The following is a 27,245-nucleotide window of genomic DNA, read 5'->3' as shown; positions in this document are numbered from 1 at the left end:
TTTTTTCTTGGGATAACACGCCTTATATGTAGGTGTAGGGACCTCTCACGGACATAAAACACTTGTGAATATTTACTTGGATAATATTGTCATGATCATGTTTTGAACATTGCCCAGACCCAGATAACAATTTTTTGTCTTTTCTTTTGAAAAACACGAAGTCAGCGTGGCTCCATATGTAGATAGAGTGGAGAGCTAAATAACTGCTCCACCCCATTCAAAACAGAAATTTCACTCTTAATGATACTTCTACTGATATTTCTATTAGCCCGCGGACTGATATAGAGCCACACTGCCGCCCTCCAGAGAACCTCCCCCATTTTGATATGGGTTATTGGGTAGATGATGACAGATTTTGTCAATAGAACAATTGTTAAGGGTATTGACAGTCATTTAAACCTCAAGTGAGGATAGGATAAAGTACCCCTGAAGAGTGAAGCCGATTAGACAGTGTCGACCTCCCAAAGCAAGCGGCAATGGCGTCTGTGAGACTTAGCTTTTCCTCATGGACACCAACAGCGGCGACAGCTCATAAGCAAAATTGTAAAGCAACTCTACTCTCCAAAACCAGTCTCAACTTCATACCTTCTGCCTCCTTTCTTCCTTCCGACAGACTCATCTTTCGCCCTTCTCTTTCTTCTCCTGTAATATCTCGGAATTCCACATTTTCGTTCGTAACCAAATCCTCCGAATCTGAGGCAACCGTCGTTGAAGCTGAACCGGAGTCTGAGCCAGCCCAAGCCGTTGAAACGTTGATAGAGGTTCCCAAACGTGAAGAGATTTTTGCTGTTGTCATGGTGAGTGAAATTGAAATTCTCTGATTTTTTTTTTTAGAGAAATTCGGATGATACCCAGATGGCCTTTTGGGTTTTTCTTGTGTTTGATCAACTGGGCCTTGTTTGTTTCATCGATAATCAGGTTGGGTCTCGTCAATATATTGTTCACCCGGGACGGTTCATCTATACACAAAGGCTCAAAGGTGCCAATGTGAACGATAAGGTAAATGAATCGGCTTTACTCTCAGTGCTGGATTTTTTTTTTTTTTTTTTGGCTAACTAGTTAGATTTTGTTTGATTCCTTAGAATGTAAAATGTGCTTCTCCTATGTTGTGTGGCCTTCATCTGAGGAGTGGAAGGGTTGGAGGAATAGCATTAATCTATCTTCTGTGATGTCAAGAAAAAGATTGTTTTTCACGGAAATCTCTGACCAGCCATTCGTTTTCGAAGGCAGCAAGAACTCTTACTGTAGATTATAACTGATAAAACACCAAATCAATCAAATGAATGGAAGTCTGTGATTTGACACAACCATGGGATACCCACCACACTAGTGGCTTCCAAAGAGAAGCTATTCAGCCACAAGACTAAACTGAGCAGTTGGGTAGATGAAAATATGGGAAAATAGCTGCGGTTTTTGTTTCCAGAAAAGTAAGAGCTCTAGAAGCTGTAAGAAGTGCTAAATCCAGGGATTTCGGGATGGGGGATTTTTTATGATGTTGAATGAGTGTTTTTGGCATGGGAATGGATTCCCTTACAAGATAACAGAAATGGAGGCTGCTAATCTCTCTCCTAAATTGCCGATATAAGTTTGTTCCTCGTCATTGAATTCCAATTTCTGCCTTAAGGATTGAATCGTATTAGAACCTCAATATGGTCACATCCTGGTACCATGATTTCATGAAACTTACATCAATAGGGGCAAGGAAGATGCAGTTCCTGCCAAAGAGTAGAACAATTTGAGCACGATCTTCCAAATGGAATCACTTCATGCAATGTGAAAAGTATTCCTTGAAAAATCATTATCTACTGGACAATCCTAGACTTTGAAAATTACCACTAGAAGGAACTTTTTTTTGGGAAAAAGGGGGGGCGCGGGTGTAGAATTGCAGTGCCAGTAGTGAAAGAAAATATAGAATTAATAAAACACACCATGAGGAAAATTGGAGGAAATGGTCATGCTTGCTCATTTTTGTTTTCAGTAATAATTATTTTTCATTGATGGAGCAGAAAATGTGATGTTTAAGAGGATATCATCCACTGAATTCTGAGGACCGAGGAGTGATGGTGACCACATGAAGTGAGGATTGTATGTGTTAGATCATACAAGGGGGATGATAATATTTCACAAAGGTTAGTGAATTTTTTTCAAGTCCACCTACCTATTTCTCTCTCCTCAGTAGCATGGTGGATTTTAAATTCAATAATCGATTTTGGCACTCAATAATATGGTGGAAAGTAAAAGTTTCATCAGCCCCAGATTTTGAAGGCCTGATTATGCTGGAGAAGGTTGCTCTGAATAGATTGGGGTGCTGGACAATCTGGATTCATGGACTCTGTCAACTATATCAGGCTAAGGAGAGGAGTTATGTAGAATTGCCAAATGGGTGGTTTGCCAGGAGGTGGCTGATGTTCATGTTCGGGCTCATAGAAGAATCTTAAGGTCAAACATTGTGTGTGCTTCTGGAAAGTTGATTTGGAGCTCTCATTACCCTCCGCATCTCTTTATTGGCTTTTGCAATTCCTGTGGTTTACATTCATAGATTATGTCTTATGGGATATACAAATTATTATAAACTGGAGCCTAAACCCTGATGGAATACCAAGTATTCCTGGAACCACCTTCTGCTACAGCTGTACACTTAAGAAGAAATGAAACAAGAAGAAGAACCGAAAGTCTGCCCTATGTTTCTTTCCTCATGGCTTTCAACTATAACACTTCCATATTTAGTGCTTCAGATCCCCAGAATGAGCTTAATACAAGCCTTCAACCATTGTGCATCATTGTTTTTTAAGGCGCTGATGCGGTCCATAGTTGGTAAGTGAATATGGCGGCCGCCTTATACTCTAAGGCGCTATAAGGCGACGCCTTATGACTGAGGCGGTCCCCTTATGTGTTTGCTTTTTTAAAATATATTTTAAAATTTCTTAGATGAAGATTCCAAGTTTTGATGCACATGTGATGCATTGGATCAAATTTTTTTTTTAAACATATTTTAAAATTACTTTATGAAGATTTCAAATTACATTATCTCATTGGTAGGTGTATAAGTTTTGATGCACATGTGATGCATTGGATAAAAAACCATATAACTTAGAAAATAAAAACCCTTACCAAAAAAAAATAAAAAATAAAACCCAAATCGCTAAATTGCACATCTCTCATTCTCTCTCAGTCTCTGCTCCAAATAACAAACCCCAAACTGACCGACGGTGAGCCTTCTCCTTCGATTCTTCTCCGGCGACTTCTCCTTCTCCTCCCATAGCCTTTGGCGACCTCCGGCGACCTTCGGCTAAGTGCTCTCATTCTCTCTCAGTCTCCACTCCAAATCGCAAAACCCCAAACTGACCGACGGTGAGCCTCCTCCTTCGATTCTTCTCCGATGACTTCTCCTTCTCCTCCGACAGCCTTCGGGGACATCCGGCGACCTCCGGCGAAGTGTCCTTCCACATCTCCAGGTATGTTTTAGTTTATATTTCTAATTTCTGATTTGTGCGCTTTTTTTTTTTCTCTTTTCTTCTTTCTTCACCCTTCTTCCTTCTTCCTTCTTCCTTCTTCTTTCTTCTTCATCATACACCATACGGTTTTTGTTTCTCTCTTCTTCTTTCATCTTCATCAGACACCATACGGTGTGTCGGTGACTCGGTCGGTGAGACTTGAGACTTCGTATAATAAGTTTTTTTTTTTTTCTTCCTACGGTGACTGTAACTACTTGAGATGATCTGTTGTTTGTCATGCAACCCTGTAGTAATCTGATTGGAATCAGGGTTTATTGATTGGTCTCAGAAGAGTAAATGGTCTTTGATGTAGATAAGTAACTTGGGCTTATTTTATTGCAAATAAACCTTGGATTGTGTTATGTATGTGTTGGGCCTTTGATCCCATGGGTTTTCTTTGAAATATGCCACTTTAATAGGCCTAAAATATGGGTAGAAGGTAGGAAAATGAGATTTTATTTATTAGTTTAATTAGTTGTTATTTAATTCAATAAAGGCCCATTAGGCCATTAGTTGGTTGTAAAGTTCTATATAGACTATTAGTTAGTTAGTCCTACTCCATGTTGGAGTCATAAAGTCAAGTCCTAGTCCTATTTTGAATCCCTAGTTGTAGTAGGAGTGTCTAGTCCTATTGGGAAACTAGATCTTAGTATTAGTATGATTGTAAACTTCCCCTCTATAAATAGAGAGGCATATGTCCCATTATTGGGGAGATTTGAATGAAATAAAGTTTGCATTTATGAAAGAAAGTTTGCATTTATGAAAGAAAGTTTGCAACTAAATGCTTAGAGCAGCTGAGATAGCTGTGGGTGAGAAGCCCAGGCTGAGATGCTACTTCCTTTATTCTCTTTCACCCTTCTCAACCCCCCATCTATTTTATTCTTATTTTTTTATTTTATTTGCTGTAACATTCAAGAGATATAATTCAGATTCTGATAAAAGTCTCCAGAAATCAGAACCGATCAGCAATCCTAGTGGGAATAGGAGAGAGATTGATCTCCTCTCTTTCTTTCTTCTGTACTCTGTTCAGCCAGGTCTTCAATCAGGGTATTCCAGGCCTCATAAGGGTCCCACGATCCTTACCTAGTCACTGTTGGAAGCATTCAGCTGCTGTTCTTGAAGGTTCTTCTCAGTTTTCTCTCCTAGGTCAGAAAATTCAGAAAGCTTGTAACTTCACAACCAGCCGTCAGAATCCTCTCAACTTTGGGGGTTTTTGTACTCTCCCTAGGGACTATCTACGCCCAAGAGTGCAACTCAATAGGACTCCTACAGCCCTGGCCGCACCTCTCTCTCTAGCTTTATAACAAGTCTTTCTCTCTCCTATCGGGTTAGGTTTTGGGCTGGTTTTGCTTCTATATGGGTATTGTATTCTTGGGGATTTATTTGATGGTATTATTTCTTTGTATTTGTATTTGTATTGTTTGGGGTTATAAACTGCGGAGTTAGTTACTTGTAATATACTCCTGTATTAGTCTTTTTTGGGTTGCCTATTCAGTTCATCATTTTGTTTCACAAATTACTGGCATTTTATTCTAATATTACATTTGGAATAAATGATGTGCATACTTATCAAGCTAAATTTGGAAATTTACCTATAAATGATAGGTTCAGTCTGGTTGACCAGTGCAGGGTTTTTTTTTTTTTTTTTAATATAACAGTAGGGCTTTACGTATTTATTAAAATAGTTTTGGAGAAATCAGAAGAAAAAACTGAGTTATGTAAAGAAAATCTCACAGAAAGGCTATCTGAATTTGAGCTTATGAACCAGTGCACAAGTTTTGACTCCATTTTGTATAGATTGCGCTAATCTTTGCACTTGGTTGAATATTGATGATTGATGATTGATGATTGATGAAGGTGAACTTAGTTTATTCACTTTATTGATTTGTTTTTTTGATGATTATCTTACATTGGTATGAATATGAACCGTTAATATTTATTTAACATATGAGTAATAGGATTGAACTAGGATTTGAGCCAAATAGACTGGTTTTATAAAAAAAAATTACACAGGAATGCTTTAGTCAATAAGGCGACGCTTTATGCCCGCCTTATCGCTAAGGCGCTCTGAAAGACCCTCAAACGCCTATGTTGTCTTACCGTCTTAAAAACTATGTTGTGCATCCATACCACGTTGATGCTAGAGAGGAGTTTCCATCCATATCTCCTTAAAATGAGTGCTTGGAATCTGTTTGGAGGTTCTTCTAGTTACATCACCAGTTTTTTGCTTGGGCAAGCTCATGATGTGAACAGCTCAATTTGAACTCCAAAGTAGTGGCTGTAGATTTTATGTATTAACTGCAATCCCTGCATCTGAGAATGCCTTAACTTGGATGTTGATCTCTGATACTTGGGTGTTCATCGGGCCTGATGCTCACTGTAGGATATTACTTCTCAACTCTCTAGGAGTCCATTTTGGCGGGCAAATTCGCTATTTGGGAAGTTTGCAGATTGCAATTTGGTGGGTGAAAATTATCCCAAGAAGCATGGTTTACATATGTTGTTGGGGTTATAAAGTCCAGTTTTATGAAAAATAGTAGCAGGCCTCCGTGAAAGTTAATTTTCCCTAAAAACAATGAGACCTAAGTCTCATGAAATTGAAAAACAAAGTGAATGATTAAAAAACAAAAAATTACAATTCAGGTGAGCCTTCTAGATCTCTATGCAATTCATTGGAGAGCTAAACGTCCTTACATAGTTGGCATGTGAAGTGATGGTGTCTGAGGATGGTTTTTTGGATGACAGCTTGCACTGTGGGAGTTAAAGTAGGATATGCTTCTGACTGGACTTCTGTTGAGTATCTCTCTTGGGAGATATTTTCCATGTTACTTCCTGATGGATGGGATTGTCTTGTTGGCTTTTGCTGTGGACTGCTGTCAGAATCGGGTAATGGCTTCCTGATAGGAGTATCATCTGATAAGACTATCAACTGTTATACAATTATGGATACCAGTTTTGGTGATTTTTTTTTTTTTTCGAACTTGATGGTAAACTTATTGTATTGAATGGTAGAGATAGAAGAACTTGGAGCATCAGTGGTGTTGAAATTAATAGTGATTCAGGTTAGGATTAATAATGTGAGATTAGCTTCAACTTATCTGAAGAACTATCACGTGCAATCTATAATTTCTTACTACTTCTGGATGAAATATTCTTGTCAAACATGCATAGGATTATAGTACTCTGGTTTTTCTTTTCCAAAATTTTCTTCATTCTTTCTTATTTTTCTCTTCTGTTCTTGCTTGCTGAGATAATTTATATTAGCCATGAATTAGAAATTTATCCTTTCCCAAGAGATAATTATATTAGCCATAAAGTTTAATAATGCATTTTATTGAAGTAAATACTTTCTCCTAATATATTTAAATATTCTGGTAATATACAATTGAGTCCATGAATCTTATTTGTTAGGGTTTTCCTAGTTTGATTTACTTAATAACCATATCCATGCAACCGTATATCTATTCACGTAATCAGTAAAATCATTCACAGAATTATGGTTTGACAAACATAGAGTTTCACTGTATTCACATATTATGCAACAAAAGTGCTTGTCTCGACACCTCTTATAATTCTGGGGTTGAACTCATTCAGAAAAATGATCCTATATATAATTCTTGTAAAGTGGAGGGCATGGGTTTCGTTTCTTTATTTTTTCCCATTGGAAGTATTATCTCTTACCGCATAAAATGTATTGTATCAAGTCATCTCATGGATATGTGCTGAAACATCAGTTGAAATATTTTATTTTCTGGTTTCACAATGATGATGACATGTTTTGGCCAATGGTTACTTGCAGATGTTGAGATTATAACATATGCCATCTTTTTAAATGACTGAAATGTGATGAAGAGCCTATTTCTGTTTTTCAACATTCTGAGATACGTTAAAAATATTATGTTTACTTCCATTGAAGTGAAGCTGATACAGCTCTTTATTGAATCCGTCCCTCCCTTTGCTTCCTTTTTAATTCTACCATTGAATTAAACCTGCCTCTATTGAAATGAGACATGGTGGGAATGTAACGAGTCCTTTCCTCTATTTGTTCAATGAGACGACTATATATTTCCTCATATGTCATCATATTCTCATGTTTTACATCTCCATAGCGTCACATAGTTTTTCTGCTTTGGTTTTCAATTGAATTCGTAGTTTAATGTTTTTGAGTTCTTTTTTTGTGCAGATAATTTTGAACAAGGTATTACTGGTAGGCACCAAAACAAGTACATACATTGGGAAACCCGTGGTGCCCAATGCTGTCGTGCATGCTGTGGTTGAGGAACAGGTGGGCACTTTACAAGGTCGCTTGGGACCTTTTGTGCTATTGAATTCACTGTTGCAATTGCTCAGATTACTATTCTCTTGCAGTTGTTGGACCGCAAAGTAATTGTCTTCAAATACAAGAAGAAAAAGAACTATCGGAGAAATATCGGTCACCGACAGGTATTATGAGGTTCCTTAATCATATGGGACGCAATGGTATAAGAATTCATTGATCAAATAGCTCTTTTTAAACTCTTCTTTCAGAGAAAATATTTCTCCGCTTTAATTTGTTCCTTAGATTTCTCCTACTTTCTTAGTGTTCCAGGCAATGTAGAGTACCATTACTGGAAATGCATTCAGAACATTACCCAGCAAAGCCTGTATTTCCACATGTCAAATATTTAATGTTGATCAAATATAAACTGTCGGAACATCACCACTAGCACTTAAATGAGTCATTACTCTATTATACTCACTGGTTATGATGTTGTCTTCATTGCAAACTCACAGAAGATATTTTGCAGCCAATCACAAGGATAAGGATAACAGGCATCACCGGTTATCAAGACTCACCTGCTGTTACACTGGAGACATAGGACGGGATTAATATATGGACATTTGGCTAAGGAAATCATTTTAGTTTTTTGTAAATGTAGTTTCTTTCAATGATGTAGAGTTTGTATTCAAATTTCTTGAAGAGACTCAATAGTGATGATATCATTGGCACTGGCCCTTTTCACTGGAACACTTGCTAATGGTGATGAGTTAATTCCATGAAACAGAAAGCAAGCAAGTTACTTCAATGAAAAACTGAAGCATTACTTTTTGGATCAACTGTTGCACATATTAATGAGCCCACCCCATGGTCATAATTTTAAAAGATCAAACTTCCATTTTAGGCTTGTACTCACCTATCCATCATAATCATCTAATAGAACTTTCTGATCATTTCTGGAAAATAGAATCTGCTTTATTTATCTTACAGGTTCACAATTTCAGGACTGTTGTATATCTAATGTAATTCTTGGTTCGATCTACAACTACATAGCACAGTTGAATGGTTTATATCACCAAATTCAACTCCTCTCTCATTTTGTACAAAAAAAATATTTTGAGTCATTGATCATACTTTGCAGTTTGTTTGGAAACTTCAATTACACCCCAAACTTAAGACTTTCTTCTGGAGACTATTGCAGGGAGGGATTCCTACCAAAGATACCCATGCTAAATGGATGGATGTTGAACCATCTTGTGTCCTTTGCCAAAGACAGCATGAGTTTATCTGGCATACCTTTCTCTCTTGTGAGTTTACCAAAAGAATTTGGACAGCGAGCCCTTTGGGGTTGAGGACCGAGAACATGACTGGAGACTCTTTTAATAATTTCATTTTGTACCTTTTCAATTCTGGCTACATCCTAGAGAATGATAAGTCCTATGTTTTTTCCATGTTTGTCACTTACTGCTACTTTAGACGGAAGCATAGAAATAATATTTTGTTCAACCGCATCACTTCAAATCCTCACTGTATTCTAATACCTGCACGACAATGGATGAACAATGTAGGCTATCACTATCACTATGGACAATAGGAAAAACTTCTGAGGCATGCGCGGGGGCACCACATCATGGACTGAAGGAGGCTACCAAAGCAGGATGGTGCATTGCTGAAATCTGGCGCAATGCAAGTAAAATACAAGAGATCCTTTTTGTTAATAGTACCAATTCGTGGCTCATGAGCGGAACTAATCACCCGTTTTTGCACATACCAACTCTAACTAATTTTTGACTCAAACCGAAAAACGATGTGGTACTTCTTTTGGGTTGTCTAGCACGTAAGGCTGTGACCTATATGACTAACTTCAGTATTCAGTAATGTCTGGAATAATCAATTAAAAAAAAAGGGCCAAGGTTTTTTTTGTACCAGTGGAGAAAATGTCATCCTCACATTCACTTCCATTGGTATCATTGCATTAGGGAGGCATAATTTCATCTTCATCAATAGGGGGAAGAGTGCAATGTTGATAAAAGAGTTCAATCACATGGTCACATTGCTAGTGGGGAAGAGATTTCTCTTCGTATCAAGTGAAGGAATATTTAGTCATACAGAAGAAATACCCCACATACTCAATAAAATAGAATCTTTAGCATGGAAGAAAAAAAAAAAGTATGATAATAAAAATTCTTCTAGATAAAATGTTGGATTTAACTAAATTAAAATATGAGTTCTCTTAACTAATGGATGACATTTCCAACATTGTCTCCAAAGAATATAAACCATGCACAGTAGTATCAGTTTTGAGAAGGCTATAGATGACCATGTCCAGGGTCCTCCCCCTTAGAATCCAATACTTCCTCAAAACACCCTCTCTAATGAACCCAGCCTTCTCAATAACCCTTTGAGATCTCAAGTTCTCCACATCTATCAGAGCTTCAAGTCTCTCCAAACCTTCCAACTCACTAAATATTGAAGAGATCACCATCTTCACAGCATGTGTAGTAATTCCTTGTCCCCAATACCCTGAGCCTAGAACATACCCAATTTCGCCTCTGCATCGATCACTGCCTTTGCCTTGCTTAACAAAAATGCAGCCTATAGGCCTGTCCTTCACACAGATTGCCCTGTACCAAGGGTGGGTGTAGATGGCATACAACAGGTCATCGAAAGCTTCTTCTTTGCACATGGTATTCCAGCCACAGAATTGGCTCACATTATGATCACCCTTGAAAGTCATGTAGTCGTCGAGATCGGATTCTTCGAAGGGCCTGAGAGAGATGTCTGAGAGATTCACCTTTGTATTGAGAAGTGGTGCCATGGAAGGTATAGATGAGAAGAATAAGAGGGATGTATGATTGGATGAAGAAAGATTCAGGACTTCCAAGTACCTGGAGAAAAGCTAAAAGCTTGCTCTTTGATTCCTTATCATCACCCCCTTCTCTTATATATACAATTGAGTTACTTGCAGTCTAAGGCTAAGGCTAAGGCTTAGGTTAAGGTTGTCCCTATGCTTTATGATCTCTCTGACAAACCGTGTCTCTAAAGCGTATCCTTTCGGAAGGTTCTTTGATGGCTACCTGAAAGTAAAGTTCAGGGAAGGTTCTTTGTGTTACTGGTGAGGGGAGGGGTATTGTTCCAACATCATATGAATGGAACTATTTGATGGAAAGAGATCCTCTCCAACACGACACTCCAATGACTCATCCAAGGGTTGGGATGAGTTGGACACGCATCTCTCTAGGTGTTACCACGTATTAAAAAAAGCATTAAGTTTAGCTATTGATGATTTCTAGATAAAAAAATTTATATTTTAATAGAGCTGAAAATGGTGCTCTGTTATAGATGCGACTTGATTTTTTCAATCGAAATCGATGATGACCCATTATTTAGTAAGGTTTGGTTTGAACTTCTTGGTTTTTTTAGGCAACCCAGAAAGTCCAAATGGGAGTGATGAGACATGCCAGGGGTGACAAATTTTTCTTTATTTTTTTTTGGCCGTGTCTTCAAGGAGTCGAGGGCATTCTTTATTGTCAGTTCCTCTGTAGCATATTATGACGTGTAGCGACATTTAACGGTCAGAAACACTTAAATATACATTCCAAGACATTTTCTAATCGTTGGATGTGTGTTACAGGGCCTGTAGTGCTACAAAGGATCTTAATTCTATCTTTACCCAATGCAATTGCTTACCTTTTTCCTTGGCAGATTTCTTTCCTTTGAAACTCTGTTTTTCTCATGGCAATATAAGAAATCAAGGTTTTTACCGCCGTCATAGATGATCTTTAGTAGTGGTAATAAACTTCTTCTAAACGGTCATCTTCATGCATACTTTTAGGTGTGCAGTTTTTGAGCGGTCACCAAAAGTAAATTTTTTTTTTTTTTTCAAAATAATTGCTGTTTTTCATAGTTTTAGATCAAGTTACTTGTAAGTCCTACAAAATATATTTTTTGGACGGAGTTTTTCTAAAGCCATGGTGAACCGTGGTCCATCGTGACCCCAAACAAAAGGGGAGAGAAAAAGAGGTGGGTAGAGAGGAGGGTCTCGTTTGAACCGTCCTATCGCTTAATCACCAGTGAAAGAAAACTTTGTCCATATATTTATACAAAACATAGATGCACACAGCCAAATATTTACACTTGTGGTGGTGGTTGAACCACCTTCAATGATCCTTATAGGGCCTACCGTAGAACTAATGTTTACAATCAAGAGTAAGGTGAAGTTAGATTTGTTGAAGTGCTTGTGACTAATGTATGTCTGGGCATGGTTTCAAGTATCAGTATCAAATTGGCCGTGTCAGCCGTATCGTATTAGTATAGGTTGAGACCGATCCTCGATCCAAATCAGTTATCCATATTGTTTCAGGGATAAAACAGTAAAAAAGTTATACTTTGTATAAAAATCAAGGGCAAAACCGACCAATACTTGCCGATCGGATCTAATCGGTATCGGACAATGCCAATGCCGTCCCCTAAATCCATGTCTCTGGTACATCTTTTGTGCAAAATTCTAATGGATAGGAGCTCAAGAAGGTTGCGAAGACCATATACAGTGGAGTAGTAAATTCAATACTTTATGACCAGAACTATTTGGAAATCATGAACTACAAAAAATCTATGTGGGGATCTTATATGTACTATAAGGAAGAAGGATTTTCTAAAAATTTCAGTTCATTAACCATTTTTCCAAACAATCTAGACTCATCACACTCTTGCTATTGAAATGTAAGAATTAATATACTTGGATGACCCAACTACAATTTGGAAAAATTGGTAATTTATGAAATAATCATTATTTTTGAATCTAAATAACATTCACATAATCCTTCATATTGTACATACAACTCTTTTCTTTCTTTTAATTTCATGAATTATAAAAAGACCAAGTTTCTTTGCACCAGTGATGATAAGGAATCTCCACATCCACTTCCATTAGAATCGTTGGATTGCATTGGGAGAGAATAATTTCGACTTTATCAGTAAGAAGTGGGAGTGGGAGTGTAATGATGACTTAATAGTCTAATCACATGGTCACATCACCAGTGGGAAGAGATTTCTCTTTGTCCCAGGTGAAGGGAAACTTAGTCTCAGGAAAAAGTACCTAAAGACTAATTAAACATAATATTTCGCAACCCCAAGGGGGTAGTGTGTGTTTCTGAGTTCGACTCCACTTACATCCTTGGGGCCACTAGAGTTCTTCACTATTTTCGGTGAAAACCCTATGACCTGATCCATGTGGTTGTGGGATTAGAATGGACCTACGGTATTGATCAAGCCGAAGGCAAGGCTTGGATATCTAAAAGAAAAAAAAAAAAAAAAAGATCAAAGTTTGGACTTAACCAAAGTAGAGTTCCCTTAATTGATGACTTTTTCTTCATTGTTTCCAAAGAACATATATAAACCGTGTACAGTACTATCACTGTTGAGAAAGCTACAGTCGATCATTTCTCTGGTTCTCCCCTTGTGAATCCAGTACTTCCTCAAAACACCCTCTCAAATGAACCCAGCCTTCACAACAACCCTTTGAGATCTTAAAGTTCTCCACATCTATCGGAGCTTCTAGTCTCTCCAAACCTTCCAACTCACTAAATATTGAAGAGATCACCATCTTCACAGCATGTGTAGAAATTCCTTGTCCCCAGTAGCCTAAGCCTAGACCATACCCGATTTCGCCTCGGCATTGATCATTTCCTTCACCTTGCTTAACCAATATTTATCCAATTGACCTGTCCTTTACACAGATCGCCCTGTACCAAGGGTGGGTGTAGATGGCATACAACAGTTCATTGAAAGCTTCTTCTTTGCACATAGTATTCCAGCTACATAATTGGCTCACCTTATCATCACTCATGAAGATCATGTAGTCATCAAGATCAGATTCTTTGAAGGGCCTAAGAGAGATGTATGAGAGAATCACCTTGGTATTGAGTAGTGCCATGGAAGGTATAAATTTGAAGAATCTCAGCAGTACTGTATTATCTTGAATAAGAGAGATGATTGGATGAAGAAAGATTCAGGACACACGGAGTGATTTAGAAAAGCTAAAAGCTTTCTCTTATGTAACAATTGAATTACTTGCAGGCCAAGGTTGGGTTTTATCTTTTAGTCAATTAATGTGATATAGCATGACCTCCATTAGCCAACCATATTTCTGAAGCATATTCCTTCTGGTCATCAACCTTACAGTGAAGTTTCCCTCTTCTTCTAGGTAATTTCAGGGAAGGTTCTTTGATCACTACAAGAAAAGTCAATTTTTGGAGACAGTTTTCTTCTTCTTAACAACATTCTCTATTTCTTGTTGTGGTTGATTTTTGACTAGTGAGATGAGTGTGATATCCTTATCAGATGGACTGGTTTTCATTTGTCCATTTCTTGGATGTCAAGGAAGCTTGACCATGAATCACAGATAAAATTGTAGACTAATGTGTTTGGTTCTCCACCCCCTTTTTTCCTATTTCATGGTCAAGCTCACAAAAAGGGTTTAGTAGGATTAATTTAAAATTAAGATTGAAATAAAAAATTTTGGCATTTCCTTGAAGGGATTAAACTTAACTGGTGAGATGTGTGAAGAAGCCTAAGGAATGAAATTGAAAACCTCCAGCTCTATGAAACTGACTCATCAGGATCATTAGGACAACAACTTAATAGGAAAAGTTCTCTCTAGGATTTGCATGGGAGATGAATAAAAGGCCACCATAGTTAAATGCATTGGAGAAACATCCCATAGAACCCTAATCCTACTTGATGGATTCAGTTAAATTGCATGGAATGGTGGGGCCATACCATTGAAAGCCCCAGCACATTTCTATGGAGCCCTGATTCTGTTATCTTCCCTACAATTTAGACATTAGCTTCAGATGATTTGAATCTAAGAGTCCTATTATTTTTTCACTTCCACTAGCTTATCACTGGCATACTGTATAGAGTTCCAAACTCAACAGCTTATCAATGGCAGTCTGTACAGAGTTCCAAACTAAACGGCAGCGACTAATAACAAGGATTGCACTGGTTGTAGGACTTAACCCAATATCTTAACTCACGAGTCAATAACAGCCATGCAATATCAGGCACCAGACTGGTTACCATGTGATAGTAGCTTATTATTTTTCTACTTTAATAACTCTAAACCAAAACCAGTTTTCAAAAGCTTGATGCTTGACAATAGCAGAATATAAAATGTCCACTGTGTTGGGGACATCAAGACGTACAGCCGAAGGAAGAAGAAGACCCAACCTTCTTTGTGGTTGGAGGATTAGAAAGAAAAAAAGAAAAAGAAAAAAAGGAAGGCTCGATCGAGCCTTCCCAGCGCTGGATTGAGTCCTCTCTTTCATTTCTTTGCCAAGATTGTGTGCCCCCCACCAAATCTGATATGTTAGGTAGTTTTATTTCCTAGGATTTTGCCAAGATTGTGTGGCCCTCACCAAATCTGATATGTTAGTAGTTTTATTTCCTAGGATTTTGTTTATTTGAGTCTTTAAGTCAATTAGGAAACTAAGTAAATATCCTATTGATTTCTTTTTAGAAAGTTTCTTTGTTTATGAAATAGCATTCCTAGAATATTCTTTTCTTTTTAGTAATTAGTCTCTTATTTATGTAAGGCCATTGGCCACGGTTCCAAGGAATGAATGAATGAAGATTATTGAAGGAAAAACAGCCCCCCAATCCCCCCCTACGAATTCTCTCGCTGCCCTCTCCCTCTTCTCATCTCTCACTCTCGGTCTCCCTCTGTTTCTCGTCTCCTCTCTCTCTCTCTCTCTCTCACGGCTTTCTCTCTCATTCTCCTTCTCCCTTTCTCATCCTTCATCCCTCTCTTTTCTGTTTTCTGTCTTTCCTGTTGCTGCTGCCCTATTGGAAAAATTGTTCACCATCATTAGAGATTGTCTACATCGAGAAAACCCCCAACTGGGTTGCTGTTGGAACATCTCCAACAATCGAGACTGCTGTTCTTCATCAAGTAGGTTGGACTGCAACTCTTTATTTTGGAGGACTTCGACTTCTTCTTTTCTCCTCAGATCATGATAGCAACAAGGTAAATAATTAAACTAAACCCCTCCCACCTCCATTTATCCCTGTTATATGTTGCAGCCCATTAACATTGAAACCAGCCTTTGCCCTTTTGTTTATGCCTATTTTTTACCCATTGTCTTAAGACGTTTCGTCACTGTTATATCTCTAAAACCCTTGTTGATTTTCTATTTTAGTTGACTGCTAGAGGACATTAATTGTTTGCATATCTTATTTGGTGTCTGGATTGATTTGTGCTGAACCTAACATTCGTATGACGTTTGTTCCCTTCCCCATGTCCCCACTTGAAGCTTAAGTAAGAATTTGTGTTTTTCCGCCTAGATTATTATCTCTTTTTGTTATTTTGTTTATTAGTCTCATTCTATTTTGCATGCTTAATCTTGTTTGCTGAGTTTCTTTTGTCCTATCTACCCAAGTTCCTTGAGTTAACCCTACCTAGTTAGTTAATTTTGTAGGAAACCTAGTCACCTAGGAACTCCCTACATCACACTGCCACTCATTTAAGAAGTATAGTAATACAAATATTCATTATGGTGTAATGATCAACTCAATTTTGATTGAAGAATCTAATTTATTTTGAGAGCATTTATGTATGTATGAAGCCGATTTCACTGCTTGATTAACATTTTTCCTTGATGGTTCACTGCATTATTTCAGATAGTTCATAAGAAATTCACTAGATGAGACAATAAAGATTATTCTGTAAGTGTTGATAAAAGATATGTCCCCCATTGATATGCCAACAATGATAAATTCAATCTCCACCAAACAAGAAGTAACAACAATTTCTTCTCATTCTGCAATCCTTGAAAGTATTCTTCTTGTGAGAAAAAAGCATATTGTGATTTCTCATTCACTGTATTAAGTTATTCTCCAGTCTATTAATGAACATATCCCTACTATACTCCTGAATGCAGGAGGAAGTTTATAAACATTACATCAAATTAATGTACATAAAAATGGAAGGTAATATTTTGCCTCTTCCTATATACAACTTGCACAATGAGGCAGCTGAGAGATCTTTTCCAGCCATGATACTCTTTTCTGCAAGCATACTGCATAGAGCTACCATGGGTTTGAATACTGATTAGCACACTATAAGAACTTCTCAGGTGGTCTTCATGTCTGCTGTTCGCCCATCAGGTGCCCGAGTGAAAAGTTGCAAAACCCGCATCCTTTTGCATTGGAACCAAAACAACAACAAAGATATATCGGCATTAAGAAAGTATTTCAGTTCATGTAATACAAAGACACAACGCATATAATGAATAAAGTTTCTATTTGTGAAGACCTTTGCAAATTCTCAACTCAAATATGCCTTTTCCCAAGTAAACCTTTACCACCTACTGGAGTCGCATCATGTGGTAGAGTGGATAGCAAGCAATGAGTAACCAGCAAAAAGGTTTTGCTACTACAAATATAACAAAAATGACGTGTTGTTGGAGTAAACATGTGAATTTTGAAAAACAAAACAGGAATACATAAGTAGAAATCATTAACTAAATCCTTGTCTTCAAGAAGTGACAAGATTTATCCAACTGTTGTTAGCAGCCGATCTTCCCCAAAAGAAACATTAATAGGTAAGCAAACAGATCTCATCCAACATCTTTTGCTAGATTTATTTCTGACTGTTGCTTTTCTGCAGTGATAATATAGGAAACCATGTATGGAGTGCGATTTACTTTTTTGACATGTAGCAGCAGGGTGACGGGTCAAATCAAACACCACTTCCTTAAATCACTCTCAGTCAATAAGCTGCTGCCATGTGGCACTAATAGGGCTTCTTTCAGGCCTCTGAAAAAGAAAAACCTGGGCAAATATTTGTCGAAGATCACAAAAAGGGGCAATCATGCCTACTTTTTTCCTTGATGCCTTAAAAACCAGACTGGATTATGGACCATTATAGTTTGACAATTGGCAATCTAATAGTCCCAATGATCAAATGAGTTAGTAGAGTGTATGTCATAAGAGTTAGTAAACGTAGTAAAAAGGCTGTGTTTTGATACAAGAAACTAGAATTGGGCTAGTGATTAGAAAAATGCATTGATATAGGTCTCGACGTCTTGAGTGTGTATCTCTTCACAGATTTATTTCAAAAACAAAATTTAAGGTACAAATGTCTCACCACTTATTTATTGATGAGACAGTAGTTCATTGATATTAAATGTTAACAGTTAGCAGTTGTCAGTTGATGTCCTGAACACTATAATTACCATCTACCTGACTAGTCCAAATATTTATGAATGTGTTATGACTTAGGATGTAATATGGAGTAGGATATGTGGGGGAACCATAAATATTAGTATCTCACTTTTGTTAGAAAATTCTTGACTGTTCCAAAATGAGCTTAATTTATTAGGAAATTACAGTAATATGGAATCACCCCAAGATGTGAGATCACTTCAAGGATTGTCCTGTTAAACCTTGCAAAATAAAAAAGGGGGGGGGCAATGGGCAAGAGATTCTCATTTATATTCTGTGCTGTCAGAATAACCTCTCCATGCAACCAATAAATCCTCTCCTAGGAAGAGAACCCTAAATTCTAAGAAAAATCTCTTCCTTGCCATGGTCTGGCGGAAGAGATTTATCATGAAATCTATTCTGGTTCCCTCCACAATGGAAGTGTTTTCCTGATCAACGAGTGGCAACTCATCTATTGTTTCCAGCATTAACTTGGCCAAGACAATGCAATTGATGATCATGTTAAACTCTCTGCAGTTTTATCTGGTCTCATCTTGAAGCAGCTAAACCCCCTCCTTTTGGTTGGAAGCTAGAAATCTTTTAGTGGAAATATTTATCAAGGGATTTCAAACAGAACAAATGTTGCATAGGTATCCATGTGCAGTAAAACAGCTAAATCCTGATTCATTTATCAAGCTTGATTAATTTGTACCTTGACGCAATCAGATGATCATATTAACCAATAATGTAGGTGTTCATATTGGTGGGATATTTACATAATCTATCGACGCATGACAGAATTTTAGTACCAGTGAAAGAATTAAATACTCAAATAATTCATGCACAAACTAGAATATAAAAGAAAAAAAGAATTGAGTAAAATGAAACTTACGATAAAGTATCAGCAGCATAAAATATTGGAAGCCTTCCTAATCCGGCACCTCTCCATGTTCTTCTGTTACAATCCATAATGTGATCAGCTTCAGAGCCTGTTGCGATCACCACAAACTGGAAAATGAAATCAGTTAGTATTGCTGCAACCATGCTTAGTAAAGGGAGTAGAACATACGAAGTTTCCATTAATTGACAAAGTCACAGAGGTTCTGGAAGAGGAAGCAACTACTATACATTGGGTGTTAGGACTTAGATAAGACCTATTTTCTTCCTGATAAATAGAGTCAAATTGAATCCCTGTCATCATGACCCTTGTACCCTGGGTGACATGTGCTACAATGAACAGTACAAAGGGTCCCTGAGCGCACTGCCAAACTCCAAATATGTCTTTTTGTTTTTGTTTTAATTTGTGGGATTGGGTACATGCCATTATTTTGACGTGCACCGAACACAAATATGAATGGGTTACTAATCCATACACTTTTAGCCTATTCGTCAGTTTTGTAGTGCGCAATTGTGTTTGGAGTTTTTAATGTTATTATAAATGAAAGGCATATTCTATTTGCTTAAGTTTTCATATATTACATCAATAGTGAAGCATTTAAACTTATTAACTTGCTTGCTGCATTAGAATTGTTTATGATTTTGAGTAGATATCTCCTGGTAACTAACGGTTAAGTCGCACTATTTCAACATGTTGGTCACAGGTTCATGACTTGAAAACAGCCTCTCCTGCGAAGCAGGGGGTAAGGCTGCATACATTTGCCCCTCCGGCCCTCCCAGACCCTGCAGTAGCGGGAGCCTTGTGCACTGGGTTGCTCTTTTTTAATCTCCTGGTAGCTAACAGCAAAAGCCAAGTATGGCTTTGTTTCTTGGAACAATAAAAATGAGGTTTTTACCCGTCAAAAGAGAGTGGCCCCATTCTTTTGGGGGAAAGAAGGTGGGGGGGGGGGGGGGGAGGTTACATACAATCTTTTATGGCAATCAAATGTGTCGCTCAAAATGAACATAAGGTACTTGCAATAACATAAAGCATGAGACTGCCTTCATATATTATGATTACCAGTTCCAAGCCGTAAATATCCACAACATCATTAAGAACATAAATGAAAAATCCTTTCATTTTTTTTTGTTAATATTTAGAATGAGTGCACACTACCTAAATGCAGTTGGAGCAGAAACAAAGAGGGAAAGAAATAATGAAACTCTAAGATGAGAAAAATCAAAGAATTCTAGGAAATACCAGTGGGTAGAGTATAGCCATGACCCCATAGCTCACAAGAGGAGAGAAGAAGAAAATTGCCAACACACAAGGGCCTCCTGGAAAAAGTAAAACCAATAAATATAAGCTAAATAACTACGATAACTTTCTACCTCAACATCTAAAAGGATAGAACGCGTAAAGAAACAGAAGACAGATGAACATCAAATAATATGTTCACTTTGGAAACTTTTTTTTTAAGAGAGAACTGGAAAATGAGATCAGGAAATAGCACAAGTACATTTACTTCTTTAAGCATCAGTTCATACAATTTTTGCATATAATATAGCATTCTCTGCAGTTCACTGCATAACATTAATTCTGAAAGGAAGATATTTTTATGTAATGTTGGACTTTAAACTCATTAGCACTCTGAAGCAATACTTAGTGATCAATATCATTACCAAAACCAGCAAAAAAGGCCCAGTTTGATTCAAAGAAGTCGAGCCTTTTGTCCAGAGCTACCTCAGCAAGATTCCACTTGTACCTAAGAAGTTGAGAAATGCAATGAGATTATCTCAAGATAATAATAAATTCTACATATGGAACTTGCAGATGCAAATGCTGCACATACTCGAAACTATAGTAGGCATACATCCAAGAAAGAAGCAGGAAGTTCAGTGCCTTCCCAACATAGGGTATATACCCTGCAGCAAAAACCTGCATTACAAATCCCCAAATACTTTCAAATCTATAATTCATCCACAGAACAAACAAATCACCAAGACAGAATATTAACAAATGAAACATGTCCACCACCAGAAAATGATGAAGGGTACCAAACAGAAACTAGTGCACCTCAAGGAAGAAGAAGCTCAACAGGAGGAGTGAATAAACCTGTTCTCCGATTCCAATTATGATCCTATTTAGACATCAAAGAACATAAATAATCACTTTACCGATACAATTCTTTGCTTGTGGAAATAGTTGTATGTGATGAAGAAGTAACGTCATTGTTTGGAAAAGCTTATTAGTTCGGAGTTTTTACCCCCCAAGCCCAGGAGGCTTATTCATATGAGCAGAAGCTTGTGAGTTTACAGACTCCTTCTGGACTGATGATTTCACTATAGCTGATCCATCTTTGCCCATTGCAATGAAAGAATACTTCGCAATGTCATTGTACCTAGATTACAATCCTTGTTGAGATCAGCATTTACGATAAGAAAAGGGCAGCCTAACCAAAGTAGCAGCTACTATCTCAGATCCATCATATGCTAAAATAATTTGACAATGACACATTCAAACAAAGAAAGCTTTGAAACATCACTATTTCTAATGATGCTTAATACTACCTTGTACTCCACAACCTGCCATGTGGCAATACATTGGTGGGTAAGGTGGGTCCATGTGACAAAGGACCCCACATCCATCACTCATCAAATTTCAGGCTAAAACAAGCATTAGAAATGCTTAAAAAGTGGGTTCAAAGTTTCATTTAAGTATAAGAAAGCCATTTTACTGTAATAGAATCAATGGAATCTAACAGCATTTTTTTTTTGTAATGTAGTGCAACTTTGAACACACTTTTTAAGTCACTTCATCCTCCTATGTTGGGCTGAAACATTACCAGTGAGACGGCTGCGAGGTCTCCTACCACATAAATCCACCCCTATACGGCTATACTGCAGGATGACAGGTTGTGAAGTATAGTGGTAGTTTAAAATGTCAATACACAACGAGGAAAGTTTAGGAACAAGATAACAAGAGAGACATGGAACAAATCTTCCAAAATACCAAATCATTTTGCACCAATAAGAAGATAAGCATCGAACTCCAGCCCAAATAGATGCCAGATAACCATCTATTATATAATACAGCCAGGAGATGCTTTAGATCTAAATTGCTTTAGCTTTTGAGATTCAGTAGTTTATCTTGGTTAATAGAGTTCCTGGTTGCTCAGATAAATATTACACAAATATCACCATTCATAGTTGATAACAATTGCTCATAGAAATAATTCATAATTCTGAGGAACAGGTAGGGACTAGTCCTTATAGTGGTATGAAGGGCACACCTGGTGCATGGGGTTTCTGCCACTGCAGGGACTGGAGTGGGTCATAACCTACGCAGCCTTACCCCTGCTTCGTGGAGAGGCTGTTTCCCGACTCAAACCCACAACCACTAGGTTGCAATGGACCTTACCATTGCGCCGAGGTCCACCTTCTCAGTCCTTATACTGGTATATTTCAAGAAAAAGTCGTCTACCATGCTCTTTTGCTGGTTTGTGCTAGAGTGCATTAATGGTATAAAACAAATGCCATATCAGATTCTTTAATAGTGGTTGTGTTCCCCCACCCTCTCTTAACTCTCATGGAGATTTCCAGTACCAGGATGGGTAGATTATTCATTTTTTAATTAAATAATCCATAGTCAATTTGACTTCTCAAGAATATCAATAGTGTTTTTGTACAGCTCAGAGATAAATAGAGTAATTTTCATGACAACTGCTAATTTATGTTTTAACAATAATATTGTTATGGTTAGAATGATTTACCTGCCCTATCAATGATAGTACCTTATAAAGCTGAGTTAGGAAGAGGCCAAAGTAAAAATTGGTAGTAGCATTGAATGTTATCGTAGCGCAGTTAAATCTATATCATAAAATGGGATCTTTAAAACCAACTCCAGACTTCTGCTCACATACCCAAAATGCAGAACCCAAAGTAGTCAAAGAACATTAGAATCACATCAAGCAATTGGATTGCTCAGTGAGAAGCTGAGTCCATATCCTTTTCTTCTCATTTTTCTTAAAAATCCTCAAATACAGTTCTTGTTCTGTTTATAAGATCCCAATATCTTGAAACTCTTCAGTTCTTGAGTCGATACATGATACATCTTAGATTTCAGTTCTGTTCTCAGATCCATCAATAATAGGGCATTCTAAATCTTCCTACGGTTTCAATTTTCAGATCAGAAGTCAATCGAGTAGAGTCCCATAAATCTGAAACTCTTCCTATTGATTACTGTGCCTATTTAATCCTTAACGTCCTCCAGTAATCACATATTAGTTTCTGTGAGTAGAGAACATATCTGTTCCTGTTAATCATTATTAATTGCACATTGAAATGGTCTATTTGAGTTATGCAGTAACTGTTCTTAACTCCCATAGATGTCGGGGTATCCTATTTCAAGTAGGACACTGTTATAACTGTTCATAGTTTTTAAGGCCGTAAGGTGATGGAGGCGTTTGAGGGTCTTTCGGAGCGCCTTAGCGATAAGGCGGGCATAAAGCGTCGCCTTATTGACTAAAGCGTTCCTATGTAATTTTTTTATAAAACCAATCTATTTGGCTCAAATCCTTGTTGAATCCAATTACTCATATATTAAATAAATATTAAAGGTTCATATTCATACCAATGTAAGATATTCATCAAGAAAACAAATCAATAAAGTGAATAAACTAAGTTCATCTTCATCAATCATCAATATTCAATCATCAATCATCAATCATCAATCATCAATTATCATACGTCATAACATATTAACATATAATATAAATACATAATTATGAAACAAAATTATAAATATAAAGAAAAGAAGACATAAAAAATACAAGTATTTATTATACTTATCTCTATGATGCCAAAATGAGTGCCTAAGCCCTAAAGTCATCCATTATATTTCTACTCCTGTCAAAGAAGAATGAAGCTCACCGCTGCCGGAGCAAACTCACTGCTGTCAGAGCAAAATGGTCGCCTAGATCAGTGGTTCTTCCTTGTTCCTTGGTTCCTTCTCAAAGCCCTTTCTTAAAACCCTCGACAAAATCCAAATCCTGTTTGTGAATCGTGCTTTTGTTTTGTTTGTTTTGGTTATTTTTGGTGGAGTAAAGCTGATCCCATACATCTCAAGTGTTAATAAAATCATACACCTGCCAATAAAAAAATCTATATTTGGAATCTTCATCAAGTAATTTTAAAATGTGTTTAAAAAAAAAAAACCCATAAGACGCCACTTCACGTAAGGCGAAGCACTGCCTTACTATCTCTAGACTGCATCAGCGCCTTAAAAACTATGTAACTATTGATGTACGATGTCTTGTATTCCATCAGAGTTTAATCCAGGGAGTACTGATGCAGCACCTCGACAGTCACCTTACCAGCGCCTTGAAAACTATGTAACTGTTGGTGTACGATGTCTTGTATTCCGTCAAAGTTTAATCTAGAGAGTACTGGTGGAACACCTCGACAGGCAGAATAGCGGTCCCGCTAGCCGGTTAGCGGGCCGTGGGGGTTGCAAAGGGGGGCAGGAGGCCCCCCTGCATAGCAGGGGGTGTAGGGGGGCTCAGCCCCTCGCTAGAATTTTTTTATATGAGGGCAATTGTGTACTTTTTGGATTAGGGTTTTTCGCTATATATTTGTAGCAAGGGTTTCTTTCTCTGTAATGCAAGCAATACTGAGAGGTGTGAGGGACGAGCGCTGTAACCCTATTCTCCATTGATAGTGAAGCAAGATCTCATCTCACCAGGGACGTAGGCAATCTTGCCGAACCTCGTAAATCTGTGTGAATTGCTTGTTCTTATTTTTCCATTATCTTCTACATCGTTTTAGGGTTGCGTTTCTACAATAACTCCTAATCTAGCCATTGGATTCCAACCAATTTTTAAACTGTTACATCACTGTGATCCTGGTTGATCTGAGTTTCCACAACCTGATTCTTTAGGCTTCTGGAAACTCATCAGGGGGGAAGGGTTATTTTATTTAGAGGGACAAGAGTGTTGGCAAAAATTGGCAAAACCAACATAGCCCTTAAGATAACAAATATGTGGAAATCTTAGGCATGAAATAATTTTCTATTCCTATATTCTATCCAAACGAAAGATCATACAGAACACCTTTCACAAATAACAAAGGCTATGAATCTTTCCCTCACTCACAAGAGTCATAAGCATGTTTTTCCTTTTCTATACTACTAGCATGGCTTGGTCAACCTATTATCTTTTCTCTTGCCAATTTTACTGCTAAAGAGGAACTTCGTAGCTCCCACAATGCATTATTTTTTGCTTATCCTCAGAATTAATTGAGCTTTGTAATGGCATTCAAAACCTCATGACTGAAAGATAAGTGACAAAAATTAATCCTATATTTTGACCCAATTTAATCCACCAACGAAGAATTTAACTAGGTGTAACCATCAAAGCCTGTGAGCATATTCTAAGGACCTGATTCTCATAATAAAAAAAGGAAAGGTGAATAAGCATAAGGCAACATGGTGATAATAGATACAATTTATGCTCCCACTTTAGCTGCAACACATGAGAGGCTTCTTGCTACAGACAAATTTTAAGAACCCAGAAAAATGTCACTAACCAAATCCCCAATAGCAAATTATATTCGCAATGAGAATTCTGCTTATAATTAGGAATCTAGAAACTTTATAAAGCTATTAAACATGAAAATGGTAGATTAGAAAAGAGCAGAACAGTACCAGAGAGTGCTCAGTACAATGCTGAAAACATATAGTGGATAAAACCAAAATATCTACAAGGGAACCAAATAAATAGAGATTAGTAATGCGGCATTGACAAGATTTTAAGTAAGTAAAACCAGAACAAGTTATATAACAAAAAAGGTGCAATTATTATTCCATTCTAACGAGAAAATAAATCTAACATAGAAGTAGTATTGCCAACAATCAATGATTTTTAGGACCACTTTTTACCAACAATATAGATTTTTCTTGGAGAAAAGAAGAAAGGACATAAAAAGAGGTCATGGAGATAAGAACCAAGCAAAAAGACATTACAAAGATAACAACACAGCAGATAAGAAATATCAAACTATTGCGACGAATGCGCAAACACAAGGAAGAACCAGGCAAACAATCACACACAAACACGAGGAATTTTAACGTGGTTCGACACAATGCCTATGGCCTGTTAGGATTTAAAATGTAACCGCAAGCGTACGGATCAGTGTAGCTACGGGTAGAACACAGGGGGAGCAGCCACTTTATTTATTTATTTATTTATTTATTTGCTTCTTTTAATAATGCGAAAGTGAACCGATTAATGGTTATAATCTAATTCTAATTACCGTCCTAAACATATGTATCTAAAATAATGTCCTAACCATTTGTCATCTAAGAATTTAAAGACGCAAGCCACGTAATTAAAATTAAATAAATAATTGAAAATAAACAACCCAAGCAATTAAAAAAAAAATAAAGGAAAAAAATGCTGAAATAAAAATAAAGTAAAAGAAAGGGGATAAAGCTAGAGAGAGACTCACAAGTAGGTTTCTCTACTTAGCCCGAGGGATGCATCATAATATGAGCTTCCCTACTTGACCAGAGAGTCGCTCTTACAAGGGTTACTCTACTAGGCTTTAGGGAAAGGAAGACAATTAAAATAAAAACAATAAAATGATGGTTCTATGGCTAGGAGGGGCAAAGCCAACACATACACTAGCCATGAACCTTGGGGGAAAGGGAAAGGGATAGCAATAATGTAATAACTGAAATTAAAATCCTAAATTAAGAAAGAAAGAGTAGTCAGAAGAGGGAATGAGGAGGGGGGGGGAGAGAAGACTACTGAAGGAGCCTACTTACTTGAACTTCAACCCTTGAATTGAAAACTTGATCGATTTGAGATAATACCAGTACTAAAAACCAGATCTGGAATAAACCAAATCTGAAATTTCTAGTTGATGCAGATACGGCTGCCCTTTCTTGGTTGGACCAGCATGACCGACTTTGGAAGCCAAGAGCCAAGAAGAACGGGTCCAGCCCAGGGTTTTGGTCCAACAAGGGCTGGAAATAAAATTAGTAGTTTACTTAGTATTTTATTTCATGCTTTAATTTTTCAGATTTGAACGTCGGAGTAGGATTTACTTCCTTGCTTTGGTTTCCTTTTTATAGTTGTTTCCTAGTTTAGACTAGTTTCCTTTCCAGTTAAGTTTCTAATTTCATGTTCCTATTTTCCTATATATTAGTTGTAATCGATTGAAGAATTAGAGAGTGATTTTGATTATTGAATGAATGTGTTGAGTGTGATTTCCCTTTCCCCCTCTTTACTCCGATTTCCCCTCCCTTCCCTAAGGGTTCTCCATCAACTTGGTATCAAAGCCGAAGGATCCTAATCCTTCCCCATCTTTCTTCTTCCTTTCCCATTCTCTGTGTCGGCTTCCACCGATATTGA

The 27,245-nt window shown here is 37.3% G+C and overlaps 3 protein-coding genes across 4 annotated transcripts in view; 1 reads left to right on the top strand and 2 right to left on the bottom strand.

The window, feature by feature from the left end:
* The first annotated feature begins 419 nt into the window (after positions 1 to 419).
* On the top strand, positions 420 to 8,591 carry LOC122087740 (50S ribosomal protein L21, chloroplastic). Of its 2 annotated transcripts, none has more exons than XM_042657006.1 (5): positions 420 to 797; positions 919 to 999; positions 7,678 to 7,779; positions 7,863 to 7,937; positions 8,268 to 8,591. In XM_042657006.1, exons 1-5 carry the CDS (start codon positions 477 to 479, stop codon positions 8,295 to 8,297), a joined length of 609 nt encoding a protein of 202 aa, XP_042512940.1. In that variant the 5' UTR covers positions 420 to 476; the 3' UTR covers positions 8,298 to 8,591. The 2 variants fall into 2 exon arrangements, with proteins under 2 accessions (XP_042512940.1, XP_042512922.1); XM_042656988.1 differs by having other exon boundaries at positions 423 to 797; positions 8,282 to 8,591.
* A 1,267-nt stretch (positions 8,592 to 9,858) lies between these two features.
* On the bottom strand, positions 9,859 to 10,803 carry LOC122083762 (putative [ribosomal protein S5]-alanine N-acetyltransferase). Its single transcript, XM_042651655.1, has one exon. The coding sequence runs from the start codon at positions 10,568 to 10,570 to the stop codon at positions 9,986 to 9,988; it is 585 nt and encodes a 194-aa protein (XP_042507589.1). The 5' UTR covers positions 10,571 to 10,803; the 3' UTR covers positions 9,859 to 9,985.
* A 5,742-nt stretch (positions 10,804 to 16,545) lies between these two features.
* Positions 16,546 to 27,245, bottom strand: part of LOC122079339 (protein EI24 homolog) — a 19,746-nt gene continuing 9,046 nt past the window's right edge. Inside the window, exons 4-11 of the mRNA XM_042645761.1 lie at positions 25,535 to 25,587; positions 21,099 to 21,233; positions 20,909 to 20,972; positions 20,685 to 20,770; positions 20,515 to 20,597; positions 20,093 to 20,169; positions 18,848 to 18,963; positions 16,546 to 16,949 (exon numbers count right to left, since the gene is read on the bottom strand). Of these exons, the coding sequence (XP_042501695.1) occupies positions 16,883 to 16,949; positions 18,848 to 18,963; positions 20,093 to 20,169; positions 20,515 to 20,597; positions 20,685 to 20,770; positions 20,909 to 20,972; positions 21,099 to 21,233; positions 25,535 to 25,587 (681 nt within the window). The 3' untranslated portion in view covers positions 16,546 to 16,882. The remainder of the gene's footprint in view (positions 16,950 to 18,847; positions 18,964 to 20,092; positions 20,170 to 20,514; positions 20,598 to 20,684; positions 20,771 to 20,908; positions 20,973 to 21,098; positions 21,234 to 25,534; positions 25,588 to 27,245) is intronic.

This window comes from Macadamia integrifolia, chromosome 1 (assembly GCF_013358625.1).
Source record: "Macadamia integrifolia cultivar HAES 741 chromosome 1, SCU_Mint_v3, whole genome shotgun sequence".
NCBI lineage: Eukaryota > Viridiplantae > Streptophyta > Magnoliopsida > Proteales > Proteaceae > Macadamia > Macadamia integrifolia.
The sequence above is the reverse complement of the archived record's forward strand: the minus strand, read 5'-3'. Positions and strand labels throughout refer to the sequence as shown.